This window comes from Miniopterus schreibersii (assembly GCF_964146895.1).
Source record: "Miniopterus schreibersii genome assembly, chromosome: 18".
NCBI classification, from domain to species: Eukaryota; Metazoa; Chordata; class Mammalia; order Chiroptera; family Miniopteridae; genus Miniopterus; species Miniopterus schreibersii.
This window is the reverse complement of record NC_138121.1, coordinates 1,135,504-1,154,859: the sequence shown is the minus strand read 5'-3', so window position 1 is coordinate 1,154,859 and position 19,356 is coordinate 1,135,504. Positions and strand designations below refer to the sequence as shown.

At 58.4% G+C, this 19,356-nt stretch overlaps 1 protein-coding gene, 2 long non-coding RNA genes and 1 pseudogene across 11 annotated transcripts in view; 2 read left to right on the top strand and 2 right to left on the bottom strand.

Moving 5' to 3' along the window:
* Positions 1-9,921, top strand: part of LOC308547415 (BOLA class I histocompatibility antigen, alpha chain BL3-7-like) — a gene marked incomplete at its 5' end in the record, with an annotated part of 87,143 nt that extends 77,222 nt beyond the window's left edge. For 2 of the 7 annotated variants that reach the window (XM_081117744.1, XM_081117740.1), the window contains 2 exons: positions 9,292-9,339; positions 9,491-9,918. In XM_081117744.1, coding sequence (XP_080973870.1) covers positions 9,292-9,339; positions 9,491-9,495 — 53 coding nt within the window. In that variant the 3' untranslated portion in view covers positions 9,496-9,918. Of the gene's footprint in view, positions 1-6,364; positions 6,704-6,799; positions 7,085-7,325; positions 7,602-8,192; positions 8,505-8,591; positions 8,946-9,125; positions 9,159-9,291; positions 9,340-9,490 lie in introns of those variants that run through there. The other 5 variants (XM_081117738.1, XM_081117727.1, XM_081117729.1 and 2 more) reach the window with 5 other exon arrangements.
* Positions 9,922-10,358: 437 nt separating this feature from the next.
* On the top strand, positions 10,359-13,172 carry LOC308547421. Of its 2 annotated transcripts, XR_013997511.1 has the most exons (4): positions 10,359-10,503; positions 11,925-12,083; positions 12,197-12,325; positions 12,627-13,172. It is a non-coding gene; the product is annotated as an uncharacterized lncRNA (long non-coding RNA). The 2 variants fall into 2 exon arrangements; XR_013997512.1 differs by lacking the exon at positions 12,627-13,172 and having other exon boundaries at positions 12,197-12,411.
* Positions 10,808-17,960, bottom strand: LOC308547420. The gene is made up of 3 exons (XR_013997510.1): positions 17,649-17,960; positions 11,945-12,033; positions 10,808-11,347 (listed from the first exon to the last, which is right to left on the bottom strand). It is a non-coding gene; the product is annotated as an uncharacterized lncRNA (long non-coding RNA).
* Positions 13,596-16,132, bottom strand: LOC308547410 (serine/threonine-protein phosphatase 4 regulatory subunit 3A pseudogene; annotated as a pseudogene). The gene has a single exon. The product of its transcript is annotated as a serine/threonine-protein phosphatase 4 regulatory subunit 3A pseudogene (transcript).
* Positions 17,961-19,356: the final 1,396 nt, after the last annotated feature.

Genomic DNA, 19,356 nt, shown 5'->3' with positions numbered 1-19,356 from the left:
ATCCTGTGCCACAAGATCTGCACTTTGCACTGTGTGCCCAACACCCACAGTGAAATCGTCTCCTGCCAGGATAAATAGGGAGCTGCCCCAGCCTGCATTCACACTTTGAATAGTTATGAGTCAGTGTTTATTAAAATACCTTTCCGTTTCCAAATGGAGCCGTCAGCTCTGACGCTCTGTACACAGCTTCCGGGACACCCTCTGTTTGGCTTCAGCCTTGACGACCTCCCACCCCCTTCCCTCCGGTAACCAAGTTACTTTTGCCGGTGTCTCTGAGCTTCAGGTTTATGTCCCACATGTGAGTGAAGTCAGAGGGGTCTCAGCGTCTCCTGAGGGACTTATTTCCCTCAGCACGATATTCCCACGGTCCATACCTGGTGTCGCAAATGGCGGGACTTCAGTTTGCTCTCACTGAGCACCCGGGTTTGAGGCTGGGACGAGGAAGGGAAACACTCTGTCATCATGGAGCTCCTATTCTGGGGGAAGGAGGTGGGTGCTGGGCTGACTAAACATATTCTATGACAGACTGGAGAGTGAGAAAAGCCTTGGGGAGAAACGAGGCTGGAGAGCAGACAGGGCAGTGGGCAGTGTTTGTGTGGCCCCTGTGCGTCCCACAGTCTCTCAGGACTCACACTCATGGACAAGCATCGTTAGGGGAGCGAACTCACAGTGGGGTCCCCAGCACATCGAGTTTCTGTTCTCATTTAAACTTTACGTGTTTTCAGATAAACATCCCCAGGTCCCCCAGGCCCCTCCATGCTGTCCCACAAGGTAAGATCCTTTCCTCTCGCGGCCCAGTAGTACCTACGGAGGGAATGTCCCAGAGCGTTTCTATGACTCATCTACCGACAGGCGCTGGGCTGCTTCCAAATCTTGGGAATTGTCTATAACCCTGCCATGGACATAGGGGGCAGGTGTTCTTTCAAATGAGCGTTTTGGGGTCTCTTTAGACCTGGAGATTGTTATGCTGAGTGAAATAAGCCCGTGAGAGAAAGACAAGTCCCCTATGATCTCACTTATATGTGGAATCTAATGAACCAAATAAACTGATGAACAAAATAGATCCAGAGGCCTGGAACCATGGAGCAGACGGACAGAGGTCAGAGGGGAAGGGGACGGGGGGACCTGATGAAAGACAGTGAAGGGATGAGCCAAAGGATAGACACGCACAGCCCATGGACCCAGAAACACTGTGGTGAGGGCCAGAGGGACTGGGGGGGTGCTGGGTGGAGGTGGGCAAGGGGGGGAAATGGGGACAACTGTAATAGCGTCAATAATAAAAGTAAAGTAAAAATAAAATAAATTTGTTAAGAGTAGATGAGAAGTTCGGACACCCACACCAGTTGTGACTCTGTGATGTGACACATACGTCAGTTCACCGAATCCTGGTCATCATGTCACAATATGTACCTATATCAGGTCATCACACAATGTCCCATGTCCCTTACACCCCAATCAACCTGGGGGGAAATAATATTGAACCAACGGAAACACAAACAGAAGTAAAAACCAGGCAAGTAGACATGGAAGGCGAGGCCTTGTCAGACGTGTCTAGACCTGCGGACGAGCCGTTTGTGGACGTGCCGGTGGGCAGCCCTAAGGTGGCCTTCGATGGCCTTCAGCTGAGACAGCCACAGCCTTGGTGCAGGTGGCACCTGTGATCTGCTCCCAACCCACAGGGAGAACCCATGAGACGCCCGTCAGTCCCCTCGCGCGTTTCTGAGAGTTTCTTCGGCCCGGCCGGCAAACTGCTCCCTGTGGGTTTGCTGCTGCGACTCCACGCGAGGATCTTCTTCCCACTGATTTTTAGGAGGAGCGGAAGGGAAGGAGGGGGAGAAACATCGATGTGAGACAGACACATCAACTGGTCGCCTCCTGCCCTTGGCTGTAATCGAACCCGGGACCCTCGGGAGCAAAGACCAGCCGGGGAGGCCTCCCTACGTCCCCTCTCAGGCAGAAGTCAGGGGACAGAGGCGGGTGTAGGAGAGGACACTGAGCCGGGCCTGTGTGGGACACTGCGCAGGACACGCCCCCCAGCTGCCTCAGCAGGCTCTGCCCGCTCTGCTGGGCTGGGGTTGCTGGGCGTGCGCTGGGCACGACCCGCGTGGCATTCACGCCAATGCTGAGATGCCCTGCGCCTCCCTGTGTCCTGGGGTCCCTGACGATGCGGGAAGAAAGCACGGGGTTCCTTTGGGGTCCGAGCCGAGCTTTGGGTGACCAGGGCCGGGAGCTGCTCAGCCACGAGCAGAAGGCTCTGCTCACTGTCTCGGACCCGACGGAGCTTTAGACTCGGTGTGAGGACCCTGGGAAAATGGATGAAACTGTGGTGCAGAATTAGGGTTGTAACTTTAAAACTCTGACATAAAATACTGGGCATTGGCACGCACACTCACACACGGTGCACCCACCGACAGTCCCAGAGAATCCTAGTCCGTGGTACAGTCACTTTACGGTATAAGGACCCTTTTTGTTTCCCCCGAACCCCGGCAGTGGGATGCAGTTTTCTCCGTCTCCCTCCAGGATTTGGGGCCCCCTTCTCCGAGTGCTCCGTGCAGTGTGTGGCCTTGTGCAGGTGAGGCAGGAAGAGGGGAGAGAAGCATTGCTGGAGACCATCTCTGCCTGTCCCGCCTCAGGAACAGTGTGACGGGTGGAACATGCCTGGCCCACTCTCCCATTTCCCATTGTAATCCTCTTCCCTCACAGCGCAGGTCGCCACAGACAGGCAAGGAAACAGGCAACACCTCCCATCTCCACGGTTTCTGCGACGGCGGCTGCCACACCTGCTGCCTGGGAGACTGTCACCTGTGACTTGCTCCAGCCGAGGGATCACAGTGGCCATGAAGCGCACACTGTGTCCGCAGCAGCCCTGGCCTCTGTCCTGCACTCAGGTCAACCTGCCTTTTCACAGGGGAAACGGAGGCACAGAGTGGAAACCAAACCCCGGGTTGGACTCGCTCCTGCAGGGGAGCCTGACACACAGTAGGAGCATCAGGCCCAGAGGCGGGAGTTTTAACAAACAACCTGCCCAGGGCTTCTCCCCCAGTCCTGCCATCACCCCGTCACTACTGAGGGGACGCGGTTTTCAGAGCTCACTGCACCCTAAGTGGGGGCTGAGAAAAGGAACCAGATCCTGGGAATCCTGAGCTGAGGGTCACAGCGACGCCCTGCTCCCCCACCTGTGCCGCCTGCACGGGGTTTCCTAAGATGCATCCAGTTCCCCTGAAGGGAAAGGGACTTGGGGACTCCGGGCTTTGGTCTCAATTCCCTGTCTCCTGGGCTGCGCCAGGCAAAGGCGTCCTGGTCCTGTAGGAACATCAAAGACGATGCCTCCCGAGGCGGTGCCTCCATGAGCCAGCCTGTGTCCATCTTTCTGCTGTTTCTGATGCAACCCTGTTAGGGACTCGTAAGGGCTTCCATCCAACTCTGAGGGGACACTGACCCTGACACAGGTCACAGGGGCTCAGATAACCAGCCTGATCCTCGTTTGTAAAACCCAGAGGAAGCAGAGAGTGAGACAAAGTGGGGGCCGCAGAGCCCCTGGAGGTGGAAAGCAGCCTGCTGAGCCCTGGGGTGACTGACGCTCATGTTCATGGGGACCGAGGAGGGTGGGAGGCCCCCCCAGAGCCCAGGACCCGCCTTCTCCGCAGGTGAGGCCTGTAGGGATTCACAGTGAACGTTCTCCGGCCCCGGGGCCTTTCCAGTGCCGAACAGAACTTCGGGACACACTTTAGGGACATTGTTTCTACTCAGAAGGCTGCTGACCTTGGACGGATACTTTGTATCCAGTCGCGCTGAGGACGAGAGTCGAGGTCTCAAAAGCTCACTCACCGTCTGCAGTCGTCCCGAGGTGGACGATCCCGCATGTGAACATTCATCTGCACTTTCCTTCCTTTATCTCACTGTCTCTCACCCCCGCGGCCTCCCACCCGTGGCCTTCACGCCGCGTCGCTCACAGCCTCCGGCTCCCGCCCCGGCTCGGCCACCCCGCAGCCCCGCCCCCGGCACGACCCCGGCCTTGGCGCGCACTCCCCCCGACCGGGCACACGCGCCGCGCCGGCCTCGGGAAATGTAGGCGCCTCCGGGACGCGGGCGCCGCGGCTCCCGGCGGGTCTGCGGGTCCCGCCTCGCCCGCCCCGCGCAGCCCCGCGCTCGGCCCGACTCGTGACCCCTCGAACGAACCCCGCCCCCGCCCGGAAGCCAGCCGCTCTCACCCGAAGGACTTCGGGAGGCCCCGCCGGGCTCCGAGTGCGCGGGCGGCGAATCCTCCGCGGGGCGAGACTAGGGGAGGAGCTGACCCGAGGGGGGCACAGGCGGGGTTCAGAGGGAGGGGCCCGGGGCGCGGGCGGGGGAAGCGCCGTTTGAGAGCGTGCGCGCCTGCGCCTGACGTCAGAGGGCTCGAGGGGCGTGGCCCAGGGATTTTGCGGTGAAACCCGGCAGCGGGTCCAGAGGCCCCTACTTCGTGCCCCCCCAGCACAGCTTTCCGGTCTCTCCCCTCCCTTGGAGACCGAAGCGTCCCTAGTTCCCGGGAGGGAGCTCCGCAGACCCGCGCGCTGTTTGGCTTTGTGACCTGTGCGGGTGGGACCGCGGCGTCGCGCGGGTGCGGCCCGCTGAGCCTGTCCCTGCGAGTGCGACTTCCTTTCTGCGCTGAGTTTTCTGACTTAAGGTTAAGAGCAGCGACTGGGAACCCCGACTGTGTTCAACGTCAATTCTGTGACCCCAGCAACTTAGTACTTTTCTCACCTGTAAAATGGGGACATTCGTGTTCGCGTTCGGAGGCCCTGAGTCAGAGGACGTCTTTGGGACCAGGCCGCTCGGATGGAATCGCGCTCTGCCCTTGTCTGCGGGGACGTGGCGCCTGGTCTGGGGCCACGAGCACCGCCACTGGGAGTTTAACTAAATAAGGTTAAAAATTGTTTTTTCAGGGGATCCAGCAGAAGGAAAAACAGAGTCCTCTCAGACCTTCCTTTTAAGTGGTTGTAGACACCACAAACGAATGAGTAAAATAAATAGCAGATCGAATGGAGGAAAGGACTCTGCAGGAACACAAGGCAGAGAGGGCGCCAGAGAGTAGAGACAATTTGAAAGGTTTGTTGTCGGCCGGGCGCGCCGGGCTCAGCGGTTCAGCATCGACCCCGAAACAAGAGGGGGAGGCCCGCTCAGGACAGGCAGCCGGGGTGTGTGTCTCTCCACCCGTCTCCCTTCCTCTCTCTCTAAAATCAATAAAAAACATATTTTTAAAACAAGAAAACTAAAGAGAGCTCGATTCTACCTATGCTGTGAAAACAGCGCCCCCTGCCGTCATGTCCGCGAACATGCTTTGTCTCTGTCATTGTTCTCTCTGAGAGGACCGTCTGTATCAGTCCGCCTGTCTGTCCTGTCTAATCTCCTGCTAAAAACGCACAGAAACTGCTGTTACTGACATTGGGAGAATTGACCCCCACATTCTCAACAATGAACATGAGCTTCTACCTCAGGAAAAATGAACCGACAGTTGGCAAAAGACAGTCCTGGTTTCCTGATAAAATGTAAACTCTCAAGAGAAAACCAGGGTTTTGGAAAACTCGGGCCCCACCACGTGCTCTACACAGCGCCCCAGTTCTGACAGGCTTTTCTAGTGGGATCTGTGGTAATATTAACAGACGGGAGTGTTTGGTGACATGTATTAAATGCGTCCCCACAGGAAGACCCCCCAACTCAGAGAAACAACGCACCCCTTTCAATGCCCTCGTGAGCACCAGAGACCCTCGAGCAGGACAGCCCGAGGGTTTCAACACAGCCGGGCAGAAAACACTCAGTCCTGTGCCAGCTTTCACTGTGCAGAGCATTTCAGGACGTGCCACTCGTGTGGTTCCAGTGGACGATCAAAGACGAGTGTCAACGATCCGAAAGGTTATGAAAATGCTCCCTTTCCATGGTCCCTGAAGCTGTGCATATTTATACCCCGCAACCCAATCAGGAGATTAAATGCACAGACAAATATGAACCCTGTGGACTTCTGGTGACGGGACCAGAGCCGAGACCTGCAAGGATGTAAACGTGAGCAGGTCCCTTCCTGTCACCTTATCTGGGAAACAGTCATTTTTCATGAAAACATGATTTCTGCTAACACGTCATAGGTTATTAATGTTCAAACTGAGTTAATAATTGTTCAGACTGTTTGATGCCTGTGTGGCCAGTGTGACAGCTGTCACCCCCATAAACAGCATTACTTTGGGGTCCCCCCTCATTTGTAAGACGGGACAGAGGTGCTGAAACCAGAACGTGGGGGAGTCGCTGAGAACACAGTCCCTGGGCCAGGACTCGGGGAGACGGGGTGACCAGCGCGCCCCCTGCGGGAGGGTCAGGACTCGGCCCCGGGCCCCCAGGCCTGGCTCTCAGGTCTCAGGCCGAGGGCGGAGTCTGGGCCGCGGGGCTCAGGGCTGGGGCGTCCCCAGCTCCGCGGTTTCACTTCCCTTCTCCCAACCTGTGTCCGGGCCTCCTGCCCGGATACTCATGACGCGCGCACACTTCTCACTCCCCGCACATTGGCTGTGCGGTCCTGGACCCGCCAATCAGCGTCCCGGCGAGTTCCAGTTGCAACTTCCCCGCCCCCTGACACGCCCTGGGTCAGTCCCTACAAAAGTCCGGAGGACACCGGTTATGGGGTCCCCACCCCTCCTCCTGCTGCTCGCGGGGGCCCTGGTCCTGACCCGCACCCGGGCCGGTGAGTGCTGGTCGGAGGGCGCGGCCTTGTGCGGGGAGGAGCGCGCGATCGGGAAGCGCGTGTCCACCGGTCCCCCGTCTCCCGTGTCCCCCCCAGGCCCCCACTCCCTGAGATATTTCTACACCGTCGTGTCCCGGCCCGGCCGCGGGGAGCCCCGCTTCCTCGCCGTGGGCTACGTGGACGATACGCAGTTCGTGCGGTTCGACAGCGACGCCGCGAATCCGAGGGTGGAGCCGAGGGCGCCGTGGATGGAGCAGCCGTGGGTGGAGCAGGAGGACGCGGGGTATTGGGACCAACAGACGAGGGTCAGCAAGGAAACCGCACAGAATTTCCGAGTGAACCTGAAGAACCTGCGCGGCTACTACAACCAGAGCGAGGACGGTGAGCCCCGCGGCCGCCCCGTCACCACCCCCATCCCCACGGACGGGCCGGGTCGCCCCGAGTGTCGGGGTCCGAGCTTCACCTCGAGGCTGCGGAACCGCCCTGCCCCCCACCCGGGAGGAGCCCCCGGGGACATTGACCCGGTTTCATATTCAGTTGAGGTTCAGTCCCCGCGGGCGGGGCGGGGGTGGGTGACCCGGGGCGGGGTGAGTGGGCGGGGCTGACCCGGGGGCGGGGTCAGGGTCTCACACCTTCCAGAGGTTGTACGGCTGTGACCTGGGACCCGACGGGCGCCTCCTCCGCGGGTATGATCAGTTCGCCTACGACAGCGCCGACTACCTCGCCCTGAACGAGGACCTGAGCTCCTGGACCGCGGCCGACACGGCGGCTCAGATCTCCCGGCGCAAGTGGGAGGCGGCCGGTGTGGCGGAGAGAGAGAGGAACTACCTGGAGGGCCTGTGCGTGGAGTGGCTGCGCCGTTACCTGGAGAAGGGGAAGGAGACCCTGCTGCGCACAGGTACAGGGCCCGCGGCGCCCTCCTCTCCCTCGGGTGGGGCTCCCGCGAGGAGACGGGAAATGGGGTCCGTGTCAGACACCCCTGCTTTAGGTGCAGGGATGGAGTCCCCGGGACTTTGAGGTCAGGGACCAGAGAGGGACCCCCACCCTCCTCTCAGGGACAGTTAGGGTGCAGTCTCCGGGGGTGCAGGGGAGACCACCCCTGAAACAGGCGCTCAGCGGTTCCCATGACCCTGGGTTGGCTCTGGGCCCCAGGGGGCCTTTCTCTCGGGCCTGTTCCCTGCCCCACACCCCCTGTCTGAGGTCTGAGCCCCGCTGCTCTGAGTCCTTGGCCTCCCCCCAGGTCAGGACCAGAAATGCCTTTTCTGTCCCCAGAGACCTGCCTCCCTCCCGCCCTGGGCTGTGCTGCTCTGACCCTGGAAGTTCCTAAGAGACCAATAGGTCATCCCCCTGCCTCTGTCCAGGCTGGTGTCTGGGTTGTGTCCCTTCCCCCATCCCCGTGTCCTGTCCCTTCTCAGGATGGTCACCTGAGCCCTGCTGGAGGGTCCCAGGGTGGAAGCAAAGTTCCTGAATCTTCTCCCCCTTCCCTCAGACCCTCCAAAGACACACGTGACCCGCCACCCCTTCTCTGAGCATGAGGTCACCCTGAGGTGCTGGGCCCTGGGCTTCTACCCTGCGGACATCAGCCTGACCTGGCAGCGAGACGGGCAGGACCAGGCCCAGGACATGGAGTTTGTGGAGACCAGGCCCGCGGGGGACGGGACCTTCCAGAAGTGGGCGGCCCTGGGGGTGCCCCCTGGAGAGGAGCAGAGATACACCTGTGTTGTGCAGCACGAGGGGCTGCTGGAGCCCCAGAGCCTGAGATGGGGTGAGGAGGGGACGTGGGCACAGAGCCTCTTCCCAGGTAAGCAGGGGCCTCTGGGGGCTCCAGTGGGCTCAGGGCTGAGGCCTGGGGGTCGGGGCCTCACCTTCCCTTCCCCTCTCTTCCCAGAGCCTCCCTCTCAGACCCCCGTCGTCGTCATGGGCGCTGTTGTTGGCCTGGTTGTCCTCGGAGCTGTGGTGGCTGGAGCTGTGATGTGGGCGAGGAGGCGCTCAGGTGGGGAAGGGGGGTGTGAGTTTCGTGTCCCCCTGGGGTGTCAATCCAAGGAGACATGTGTCCTGCTGCATTCATGGGAAGCACCGTCCCCAGGCCTGGGATTGCCAGTGTGGGGCCCTGTGTGCTGACTTCCTGTTTAGTGAGGCAGGTGTGACACTGAGGGACACATGTGTCACCTGATGGTCCTAGTGATGGGGACCCGGCCCCAGCAGTCCCAGGTCAGAGGGCAGGTTCCTGCTGAGGACAGACCTGGAGGAGGGAGGTGGGTCCAGTCCCTGCACATGCACTTTCCTCAGGTTTCCTGACCCTGCCCTGGGTCTGTACAGACACAGGGTTCTGGGAACTTCTCTGGGCCCAGGACTAGGCTCCTTTCGGACCTCAGGGCCCTGCCCCCTCCCTGGTCTCTCACAGGATGTTTTCTTCCCACAGGTGGGAAAAGAGGGAGCTACGCTCAGGCTGCCAGTGAGTATGGAGGGGGTGTCCCCTGAGGCCCTGGGACAGTGCAGACGGGAGGCCATGGGGACCCCACCCACATAGTCCCTCCTTTAGCCTCCTGTCCTGGGTCTCTCACCATGTCCCTTTGTGTCCACCCCAGGCAGTGACAGTGCCCAGGGCTCTGATGTGTCTGTCTCGCCTTCTAAAGGTGAGACCCTGAATGGGGAGGGTTTGGGGCAGAGGGGACGGGACTGGGTTATGGGGACTCTGTGGACATTGTGAGCATGAAGTGGACCTTTGAGAATGTGACCAGTTAGAGCCACTGCCCTGAACTTGTTCCTGATGGTTTCCTTCCACAGCGTGAGGCAGCTGCCTGTGGGGCCTGAGTGATGGAAGATCTGTTCAGGCTCCCACTTGGTGACTCAAGAACCTCAGATTGGGAGGCTGTCCCGGCCCTGCCCCCAGGTCCCCTCCCCACACTTCCCTGTCCAGCAGAGGCTGGGCTGCCCCCCCCCCTTCGATTGCACTGATCTGCAGCTTCTTACTCCTGTATTGAAATGAGACCCCTCCTGGCCTGTGTGGCTCAGTGGTTGAATGTCTCCCGTCCACCAGGAGGTCTCTGGTTGATTCCCAGTCGGGCTCATCCCAGGGTGTTGGCTGGATCCCCAGTTGGGGGCGTGCAGGAGGCAGCCAATCAATGTTTCTCTCTCATCGATGTTTCTGTCTCTCCCTGTTCCTTCCTCTCTCTGTGAAATGTATAAAAACATTTAAATAAACAACAAAGACTCTGGGTATGACTTTGTTTGTTGACTTCTCGCCATGAGGCCTGATAGGTAATTAGAGGAGAGGGTCCTAAAGTCTGAGGGGAAATACAGGGGAGCACCTAGGACTTTCCAGAAGCCCTGTGTGTGCTGTGCTGAGCCTGGGCAGGTGGACGGGAGAGGCTGTGAGGACCGAGTGAGGTCGGGGCCTGTGCCCTTTGGCAGACTCACTACATACACCAGAGACTGACTGAGACACAGACGAGAGGGCAGGGAGTCAAAAGCCAGAAGGGCCCTGGGCAGTTTGGGTCAGTGGTTAGTGTCGGCCCCCAGGCTGAAGGTCTGAGGGGTGGATTCCAACAAGGGCAGGACCTCGGTTGCAGGCTCCATCCTGGGCCCTGGTGGCAGCATGTGCGGGAGGCAACCAGCCCTGTGTGTCTCTCACATCCATGTTCCTCTCTCTCTGTCTCTCTCTCCCATTCTCTCTGAAAAGCAATGGAAAAAATATCTTCGGTGGAGGATTTAAAAACACACAAAACATCAGGAGGACAGATGGACTGACCTGGAGATCCCTGCTGGCTCTCAGGGGCAGGGTCTCCCGATGCTCACAGGTGGGGGCCACACACCTGCTGTCCAGCCGGGAACGTTATTCAAGGAGACCCACTTCCCTGCTCCCCCCCTCGACATAGTAAAAGGGACAGGACTTTATGAGACCCCAGGGACCTCGCCTTCCTCTGAATTTCGGGGGAAGTCCCTGATCGCCCCAGGGGACACCTGTGAGTCTGAGAGCAGAGGGGCTAAGAGAAGGAACCTGTGCCCCCTGAGGTAAGGAAATGGGGGGAAGCAGTGGGTGGGGGGACAGAGGGGAAGGAGTGGGACCTGAGGGCCGCTTTCCCAGGGGCTCCGAGGGTTCCTTGGGCCACTCTGCCTCGACCAGGGTGGCGGGACCATGGGTGTGCAATTCTATGCTGACTCCACACTGTCCCCCCAAACAAACTTCTCTCCAGTGTGTCTTGACCGTTTATTACTTCACGTGATCTTTTTATTTCTCTGTGGACAGTGTGGGAATTTTATAGAGAGAGCGCTGGACTCCGCCCAGTCAGCAGACAGCACTGAGGGGAAACCTGACTGAGGTTCCCGGGGCCCAGCCGCGGTCGGGATCCATGCCCAGCAGGTTGTGGGCAGGACGGGCGGAGGGAGGGTCTCAGGGTCCGGGGCTGATTTGGTCCTGGGTCTGCCCTGTGGCCTCATGGGAAGCGCGTGGACGCCAAGGCCGCCCGGCAGCCCCAGGACCGGCTGAGAGGCCCTCAGGCCCCAGCTTGCGGCTGACCCCGGGCCTCCTTTCCCCCCGGGACTGACCCAGGGGCGCAGCCGGGCGTCTCCATCTGTAACAGGCTTTCTCCGAATCTCTTCCTGGCTTCTCTTGGAGAACAGTCGGGTCCTGGGAGAGCAAAGCTGAGGCAAGAGAAAAGGGCGTGAGCTAGAGGCCTGCCCTGCAACCTCAGAACCAGCAGTCGAACCCCGTCTCGCCTTCCTCCAGCTTCCTTGGTCCTGCACCCACACTCCCGGGAGATGATGGCTGTTGAGGTTCTCTTATGTTCGGCTCCAAAACTTAGTCTCTTTCCTACAAGCTGCCTTCCCATTCTTTGCTCTTACTACAAATAAAAATAGTAAGAGGTGTGTCAGGTCCTCTGCAGAGACTACCTTCTCTCACTTGATTTCTTTTTTGTTTTTTGTTAATCTTCACTCGGGACACTTTTTCCATTGATTTCTTTGGAGAGAGTGGAAGGCGTGGGGGGGGGGGGAGACAGACAGAGAAACGCTGATGTGAGAGAGACATTGATCGGCTGCCTCCGGCAGGTGCCCGAGCGGGGTGGGACCTGACGCCCAGGTGTGTGCCCGGACCAGGCATCCAACCCCGACCTTCAGGGGTTCCCTCGAGGCCCCACCCAGGAGCCACCCTCCAGGGCGCCACAGCGGGGTCTCCGTGGGCGCGGCCTCCTCTCACCCGCAGGGTCTCTGCCCCCTGCAGCCTCCCAAAAGCACACTCACGGTCGCTCACGTCCCAGCTCCTCCCTCCTCTGTGCAGACGCCAGAAGCCAGCGAGCAAACTGAACAGTAGGTCGGCGGTGGGAAGGACTCTGGAGAAATACAAAGCAGAGGAGGGCGGAGAGGAGCGCGGATTAGACAGGTCTGTGGTCGGGAAACGGGGAAGGAGACAAAGAAGAGCGTGGAAATCTCCCCGAGCTAACGGAGGGACACTGCTGGCTGGTCGCTTCACACGTATTTTCCTTTCACGCCCAGGATGAGATTTCTACACCTAAGCAACGATTCAGAAGGATGGAGCCAGTGGGGCCTGATTTTTGGTGTTTCCCTCCGCTGTGCGCCAGGAGCCTGTTGGCTGCCTGCGGCCTCTGCTTTCCTCCATTTCGGGTGATTCCGCGTAAACATTACCGATGGCCCCAAGGGACGGAAACAGTCGGCTATTGTTGGGCTCAGAACCTGGGTCCCCAGCGGATTCCTAACCTGCTTCTGCAGCTCGTGCCGCGGCCAACTGGCCGTCCCGTGGGTGCCGCGTGGACGCCGGGAGTCGTCGGTCATTTCTGGGGTCAGATGCGCAGGTTTGGGGGGGGGCGGGCTGCAGAGCGCCGTGTACCCGTGTTTGTTATTGGGGAGCGACAGGCGGCGTTTGGGGGGACAAGCTCCCAGCCCGACCTCTTGCTCTGCCCCGCAGGGTCCTCAGCACCTTCCACAGGGACAATCTGGGCCAGTGTCCCTGCAGGTGACAGATGTAAGCTGCGCAAAACATGGGACACGTCTCCCCGAAAGGCCCAGAGCCCCCCGCAGGAAGGGGCTGAAGGAACGAGCTCCAGCGGTTCTGTTTGGTGAACGCGTAAAAGCGCAGATTCAAAAGGCGGAGGGAGATCCGGGCGGGACAGACGCCGTGAACCACGTCGAGGACCGAGCTCAGCAAAGTGCTGGGAGGTCAGAGGCAGGAGGAGCCGCGGCGGGGGAGACTCGACCCGGCGCCTCGGGGCCCCTGGCGAGGGGCTGCTGGGTCTCCCCGGCCTTGGCCGTCGGGTCGGCGGGATGACGCGCGTAAAGCCCTGAAAGAAGGACAGGAAAACCGACCACCACCCGCCGTTTCCTCCCGACGAAGCCGCATTTTAGACGGAAGACCCGCAGGATCCCCGGAGCACAACCCCGAGGACAGGTGCTGAGATCGTCCTTTCCGGGGACAGCCCGGGGGAAACGCCCTGGGGCACCTGCACAGGTGAAGGGGAAGCATTTCCTCCGCTCTGTGCTGCGGCCCGTGGGGGGAGGGGGTTGGGGGGCAGTGCTGGGCGCGGGGCGAAGGGCTGAGGGCGGGGCGCTGCAGCCTCTCATCCCCCCCCAGCCCCCCCCCCCCCCCCCCCCCCCGTGTCCAGCTCAGCCCGAGGGCAGCCGGTTCCCCACGGGCGCGGGTGAAGCTCCGGGACCCGAGTTTCTGCGGCAAACGAGAAAGCGTACGGCTCCACGGGCGGGAGCAGCGCGTCCGCGGGACCGAGCCCTGGAGCCGCCTGTCCCGCGGGCTCAGAGGCTCATCGTCGACCCCGAACCCAGAGGCCCCCGGGAGGCCCGTTCAGGGCAGGCAGCCAGGGGACTGCCTCTCCACCCATCTCTCTTCCCCGCTCCCTAAAACCAATAAAAAACGCATGTTTTATTTTTATTTTTTTATTATTTTTTTAGATTTCCACTCAATCTTTAATCAAGTAGGGACAAATCGCCACTTTTAAAAAATCTGCAGTTTGAAGGGCAAAAGGAACAGATAAAAAAGAGGACATTTCATATTCGCCCTTCCCCCAAAGGTTTTCCAAACCTGTTGTAGCTTGACTACAATGTTCAGAATGTACGATTTTAAAGGGAGGTCTCTTTATACAAAGAAACTGCTGCCCCACCGGGCGTGGCTCAGCGGTTCTGCCTCGACCTGGGATCCAGGCCATCGGGGTTTGATTCCCGGTCAGGGCACATGCCCAGGTTATGGGCTCGATCAGTGACTCTCTCATCGTTGATGTTTCTCTCTCTCTCCCTCTCCTTTCCTCTCTCTAAAATCAATAAAGATATATTTAAAAAAAAAAAAGTGGTGAAAAAAAGAAACTGCTGGCATTCTTAACTAGTGAAGAATTACGGCTGAAAAGCCTATTTTTCCGAGTCCCAAACATGGTTCGAGAAAGCATATTCTGATTGTAGCAACTGACCAGTCAATCCAGAGTTCCACTTACAAACCACTGCCCTGCTGGCTTTATGTTTCCATTTCCTTCCCTGAGAAAAGGGCAACATGTGGTCCAAGCTGGAGAGCTCAAGGCTTACATCTCTCCCCTAATGTATAACACCCCCTCCTCCTGCTCCATTGAATTGGCACCTGATGAGCAGAGGTCAAGCGTGCAACGCTGAACTGTGTCAGTCATTCACAAGAGACCACTACTCTGCTGTGGATTTTGTAGGGGGTAGGGGTAGAGAACCAGTTTTTTCAACAGGTACTGATTGTGGGCAGTTGCCATTATTATGACTCAAACTTTGCTTTCTTTGACAATGGTAGTGTGTCTTCCTTATCTTCATCCTCCTCCTCATCAGGATAATCGACCAGACCCACAAGGCCTCCCTTGGTAGTAACAGCTGCCGTCTGAGACGTATTTTTAGGGATGGATCCAGGCAGGTTTGTTGCAGGTGACTGGCTGGTGAGGTTAGTCTTTGTCCCACTAGAGAGGGAAAGCTTGAAACTTGGGCTCTGCTGGCTGGAAACATTTGTTTTTAGAAGCACTTCCTTTTCTTCACTTTCAATTTCTTCCTTTCTATGAATTTACTTATTGGATCCATAATACCATCGTCATTTTTAGCTTTGCCAGATGGAGACACTACAGCTTCTCCATCTTCCATGTCATCTTCATCTGTGTTGAACCACATCTCCTCTTCATCTTCGAGTGTTCTGGCATTTCTTTGGTATCTATGGTTCCTCAAAATGGAACTCATACTGTCAAGTTTGGGATTATCTGGCCTTTCTCTTTGTTGTTCAAATCTCAATTTTAATCCTTTAAATGTCTGTACATAAACTACATCTTCCAGTGCTTTCCAGTAATTTTCAATAACATGAGCAGTCAATGATTTTACATCTTCCAGTCTAATAAATTCAAACATCTGTATTATGGCAGAGTTCATCAGATTGTAGCAGGACCCATTGTTGAGAAATGCTTTGACTACTGGTTCAAACAAAAAACTTCATTTTGTGGCGGTTGTAAAACTCATCTTTTAATCCAATCATCTTTCTCTTAAAACGAAGAGCACATAATGGCAGGAAAGCATGCTTCGAGGCCATAAGCACTAGCACTCTCCGGAGGATGTCCTTATTAATAATGTAGTTCTTTATGTGGTAGGTATGGTGCTCCACACAAAACGTTAACAATTCCAATACAAGTGCCAACAACTGGGCAGTCTGAAAATCATCTTTGCTAGGTTTGTCTTCTGTTGTGTCTGCCAGTAAAGGAGCAGTGAGGACATGCATACAGTGTTTGTAGAAGAAACCCAGAAACTCAGTCTTTTCTGTTTTATTGGCAGTAGCTAACTTGTTCCCTGGGTCAACTAAAGTTCGAAGCAGGCCCATAACTTGGACTGCTCCTCCAAGTTCAGGGTCTGTATCACAAATCATATGTTCTATAATGAGGTTCATGAGCAAAATACCATCATCATTCTGTTGTGCCTCCTGCATGACAAACTCTCGTACCATGGATGGATTATATTCAACCAAGTATGAGAATATATCAGTAGGAGCACTTTGCACCTGTGTGTCATCCATGCCGAGGATGACTTCCAGAGCTGGTACTATGCCCGTTTGACAAAGTCTTGAAAAAAGCATCTCTGTTTTGAGGCTGTAGCGTTTGAGAAAACGCACAGAATTCTTTTAAAAAGTTAACCAATTCCTGTCTTTTTTCCTCATCTGTTGCTTCATCTGTTAGTTGTGCAAACAAATCTGTCAGAAACTTTTCATCTTCCTGTAACATACCAACAATTTCTACCTTATTGAAAAAGATGAAGGAGTAGAGTGTTGATAACACACTTTCTTCAAAGACTGATGGGGTAGGTAGAACCATATCTGGTATACACTGGACTCGATGTCGGATGAATTTTTTGTATCAGCTCAGAATATGATATGGGAATCACTTCTTTAAAGTTGGCTGTTTTTGTTAGAAGTTCCCTGTGTTTTCGTGGTTGTGATAAGGCAGGATCATATTCTAAGCATCCAATCACATCCATTATACATTCCTCAGAGGACATAACTTAGAGCAGTTCAAGAGGAAGATGCCTTTGATAATTTCATATAAGTGGTGCGGTCCTTCAGCATTTTCCAAATCCTCACACACTCTAAGAGCTTTTTCATATAACCCTCATTTTCCTGGAATAGTGCAAGTTTTTCACCACGGGGGGGGGGGGGGGGAGGTAAAGACGATGCCACACGTTCTGCGATTTCTTCAAGGCGACTTAACTCACAAGCTGGTCATTCTAAACCTGGCGGTCACCCATCAGGAAAACGCTGCGCTTCAGGTTCATCTGCAAGGTCCTGAGCGACGTCCGCGGAAGGGTCCTTTCCTGGAACCCGACCTATTCTCTCCCAAATGTCATCGCACCCAGCTTTTTCTGGAAAGCTAAGGGCCACGTCGTCATTGTCAGCGTCTGCCCCACCCTCAAAGGATCCTGTAGAGTCTGGCCCGCGGTGTTCGGGTTTATTCTGGACTCTAAGAGTAACGGCCTTCCCAGGGACACTTCCGCTCACACCGGCGGAGAGAGACCCCACCACACGGAGAAAAACCCGCCTGCACAGCAAACTCCGCCATCACGACTCCAGAAAGGCCTTCCCGCCTCCAGCCGCCGCTCTCAGCCCGACCAGCGGGGACGAGCCCTTCAGACGCTCCACGTGCCCTTCAGAGGCTCCACGTGCCCTTCAGACGCTCCACGTGCCCTTCAGAGGCTCCACGTGCCCTTCAGACGCTCCAGGTGCCCTTCAGACGCTCCACGTGCCCTTCAGAGGCTCCACGTGCCCTTCAGACGCTCCAGGTGCCCTTCAGACGCTCCACGTGCCCTTCAGACGCTCCACGTGCCCTTCAGAGGCTCCACGTGCCCTTCAGACGCTCCAGGTGCCCTTCAGACGCTCCATGTGCCCTTCAGAGGCTCCACGTGCCCTTCAGACGCTCCACGTGCCCTTCAGACGCTCCACGTGCCCTTCAGAGGCTCCACGTGCCCTTCAGACGCTCCACGTGCCCTTCAGAGGCTCCACGTGCCCTTCAGACGCTCCAGGCGGCCGGACGACATGTGCCCGTGCCCGGGTCGTGCCACCGCTGCTCCCTGTGGAGCGTGTCGCCCGCCGCCGGGTGTCAGTCATGGTGGCGCCCTGGGGCCGGAGTCGCCCGGGAAGGGGCCCGGGGAAGGCGGGAGCCGAGAGGGAAGGACGCCCGCAAGCCGAGGGCTCCAGCGTCCCCGCGGCCGCAGGGCCCGCTCCCCAGCTCTGGGCCCCGCCGTCCCCGCCGCTGCCCGGGCGCCATTGTCCAGGCCCGGCCCCCCCGCCCGCCTCGCAGCCTCCCGCCCCGCCGCGCGGGAAACTCGGGGCGCCGGTCACCGCCCTGCTCCCGCCTCCACCGCGTCCGCGAAGCCGCTTCCCGCGCCGCCGCCGCCATGTTTTCCGCCCTCACGCCCGGCCTGGCCGCCACCGGTCGCCCCGCTCGCTCGCCTGCTTCCAACGCCCCAGTCGGCAGGCGCCGCCCGTCCCGGCTGCAGCCGCTTCCACTCCGCGAGCGGCTCCGAGAGCCCCCAGGAGGCGAGCGCTCCAGGCGATGGGAAGGCTCTTTCCTCCGCTGCCGCCGCCTCTTCCGTCTTCCTCACGGAGCCAACGCGGCCGCCATCTTGGTTCCCCCTCGAGAGCGGCGCGCGGGGCCGCCCAGGAAGCCTCTGCAGGGGCGGCCCGCTGACCCCGCCATTTAAAGAGACAGGCGCGAGGCCGGGAGCCGCGCTGCCTCGAAGGCCTCGGGCGGGGGCGGGAGGCGGGCGCGGAGCTGCCGAGGGGGCGGGAGCGCAGGGTGCGGACCTTGGGGCTCCCTCGCGCTCCCTGCACGCGGCGTCCTCCGAGCGCAAACGGCTGGTCAAAGAAACCGCATTTTTTAAACAAGAAACTGAAGGGCGCTTGGTTCGCGGTGTGAAGGGGAAACAGTGCCCTCTGCCGCCATGTCCGCGAACATGCTTTGTCTCCGTCGTTGCTCCGTCTGAGGGGACGCTCTGTATTTGTCCGCCTGTCTGTCCTGTCTAATCTCCTGCTGAAAGCGCACGTTCCGTGGGAACAGTTCGGTTTCTTTGACTTCCGTGCACGACAGTTTCTGGCGCAAAGCGGGTCCCTCAGTAGATAGACGGGGGACGGATGTGCCTGTAAGTGCCCCCGAAGCCCGTTCTTTCCCGAGGCTGCCGCAGGTGGAGACGCCCCCTCTGCCCTCCCGGGTGACCTAGTGACAAACACTGTGAAATCCCCGGATGAAAGGAAAAGGCAAAGAAAAACAAACAAGCCCCGCCTCGGGCAGAAACCCCCGCGGCGGCAGCGCCCCGTGTGGACGGGAGCGCCAGCGACACCAGCCTCCGGTCCTGGCAGCGGAGCCGGTCCCCAAGGTCCCTCCCTCCCGCGACGTCCCCACTCGGGGGCAAGTTCACTGAGACCCTATGACTAGAAGCCAAGGGACCCAGAAGGCTTTGCTGGTCAAGTGAAATAGTGTCTCGGGGGTGAGCGTCGGCTCAGTTTCACGTGAGGAGGCGGCAGCTCCCTTTGAGGAAAAGGTCACCCCATCTCCGCCGACTGCAGAGCTGCCCCCTCGCCGGGCGTTGTCCCAGCGGGTAGGGGTGTGTGGGGGGGGCTGAAGGGTCCCGGGTTCTGTTCTGTCCAAGGGCACGCACCTCAGCAGCAGGCCGGATACCCCGCCCTGGTCGGGGCGCATGCGGGAGGCAGCCGATGGTTCTCTCTCTCCCAGCGATGTTCCCCCTCCCCTCAGACAAAAAACGTCCTGGGGTGAGGAGTGAAACAGTAAAAAATAACAGAAAATCACACCGCAGGCCTCAGACGGCTCCCATCAGAAAGGCCTGCTTGAGATGCTGTCCCCGGACTAGTTCCCAGGAAGCTGGATTTGGGACGTCCCCGCCATTCCTAGAACTGATCAAAGCGACTCTCTGCCTAAGCTTCTTGTGCGAACACAGCTCATGCTGAACACCCGCCTCGGAGCGTCTGGGACTGCAGCGCGGGCGGCCTCCCGGGGTCCTCACAGCTGTCCGGGTGAGTCTGTGCTCACCTTCAGCTCCGCCAGGTGTACACGCTGTAAATAAGCGAGCACGGCTGTGACCCAGGAAAACTTCAACACGGGCAGCAGGCCAGATAGCGGCCTGATTCATAAACAGGGCTGAAG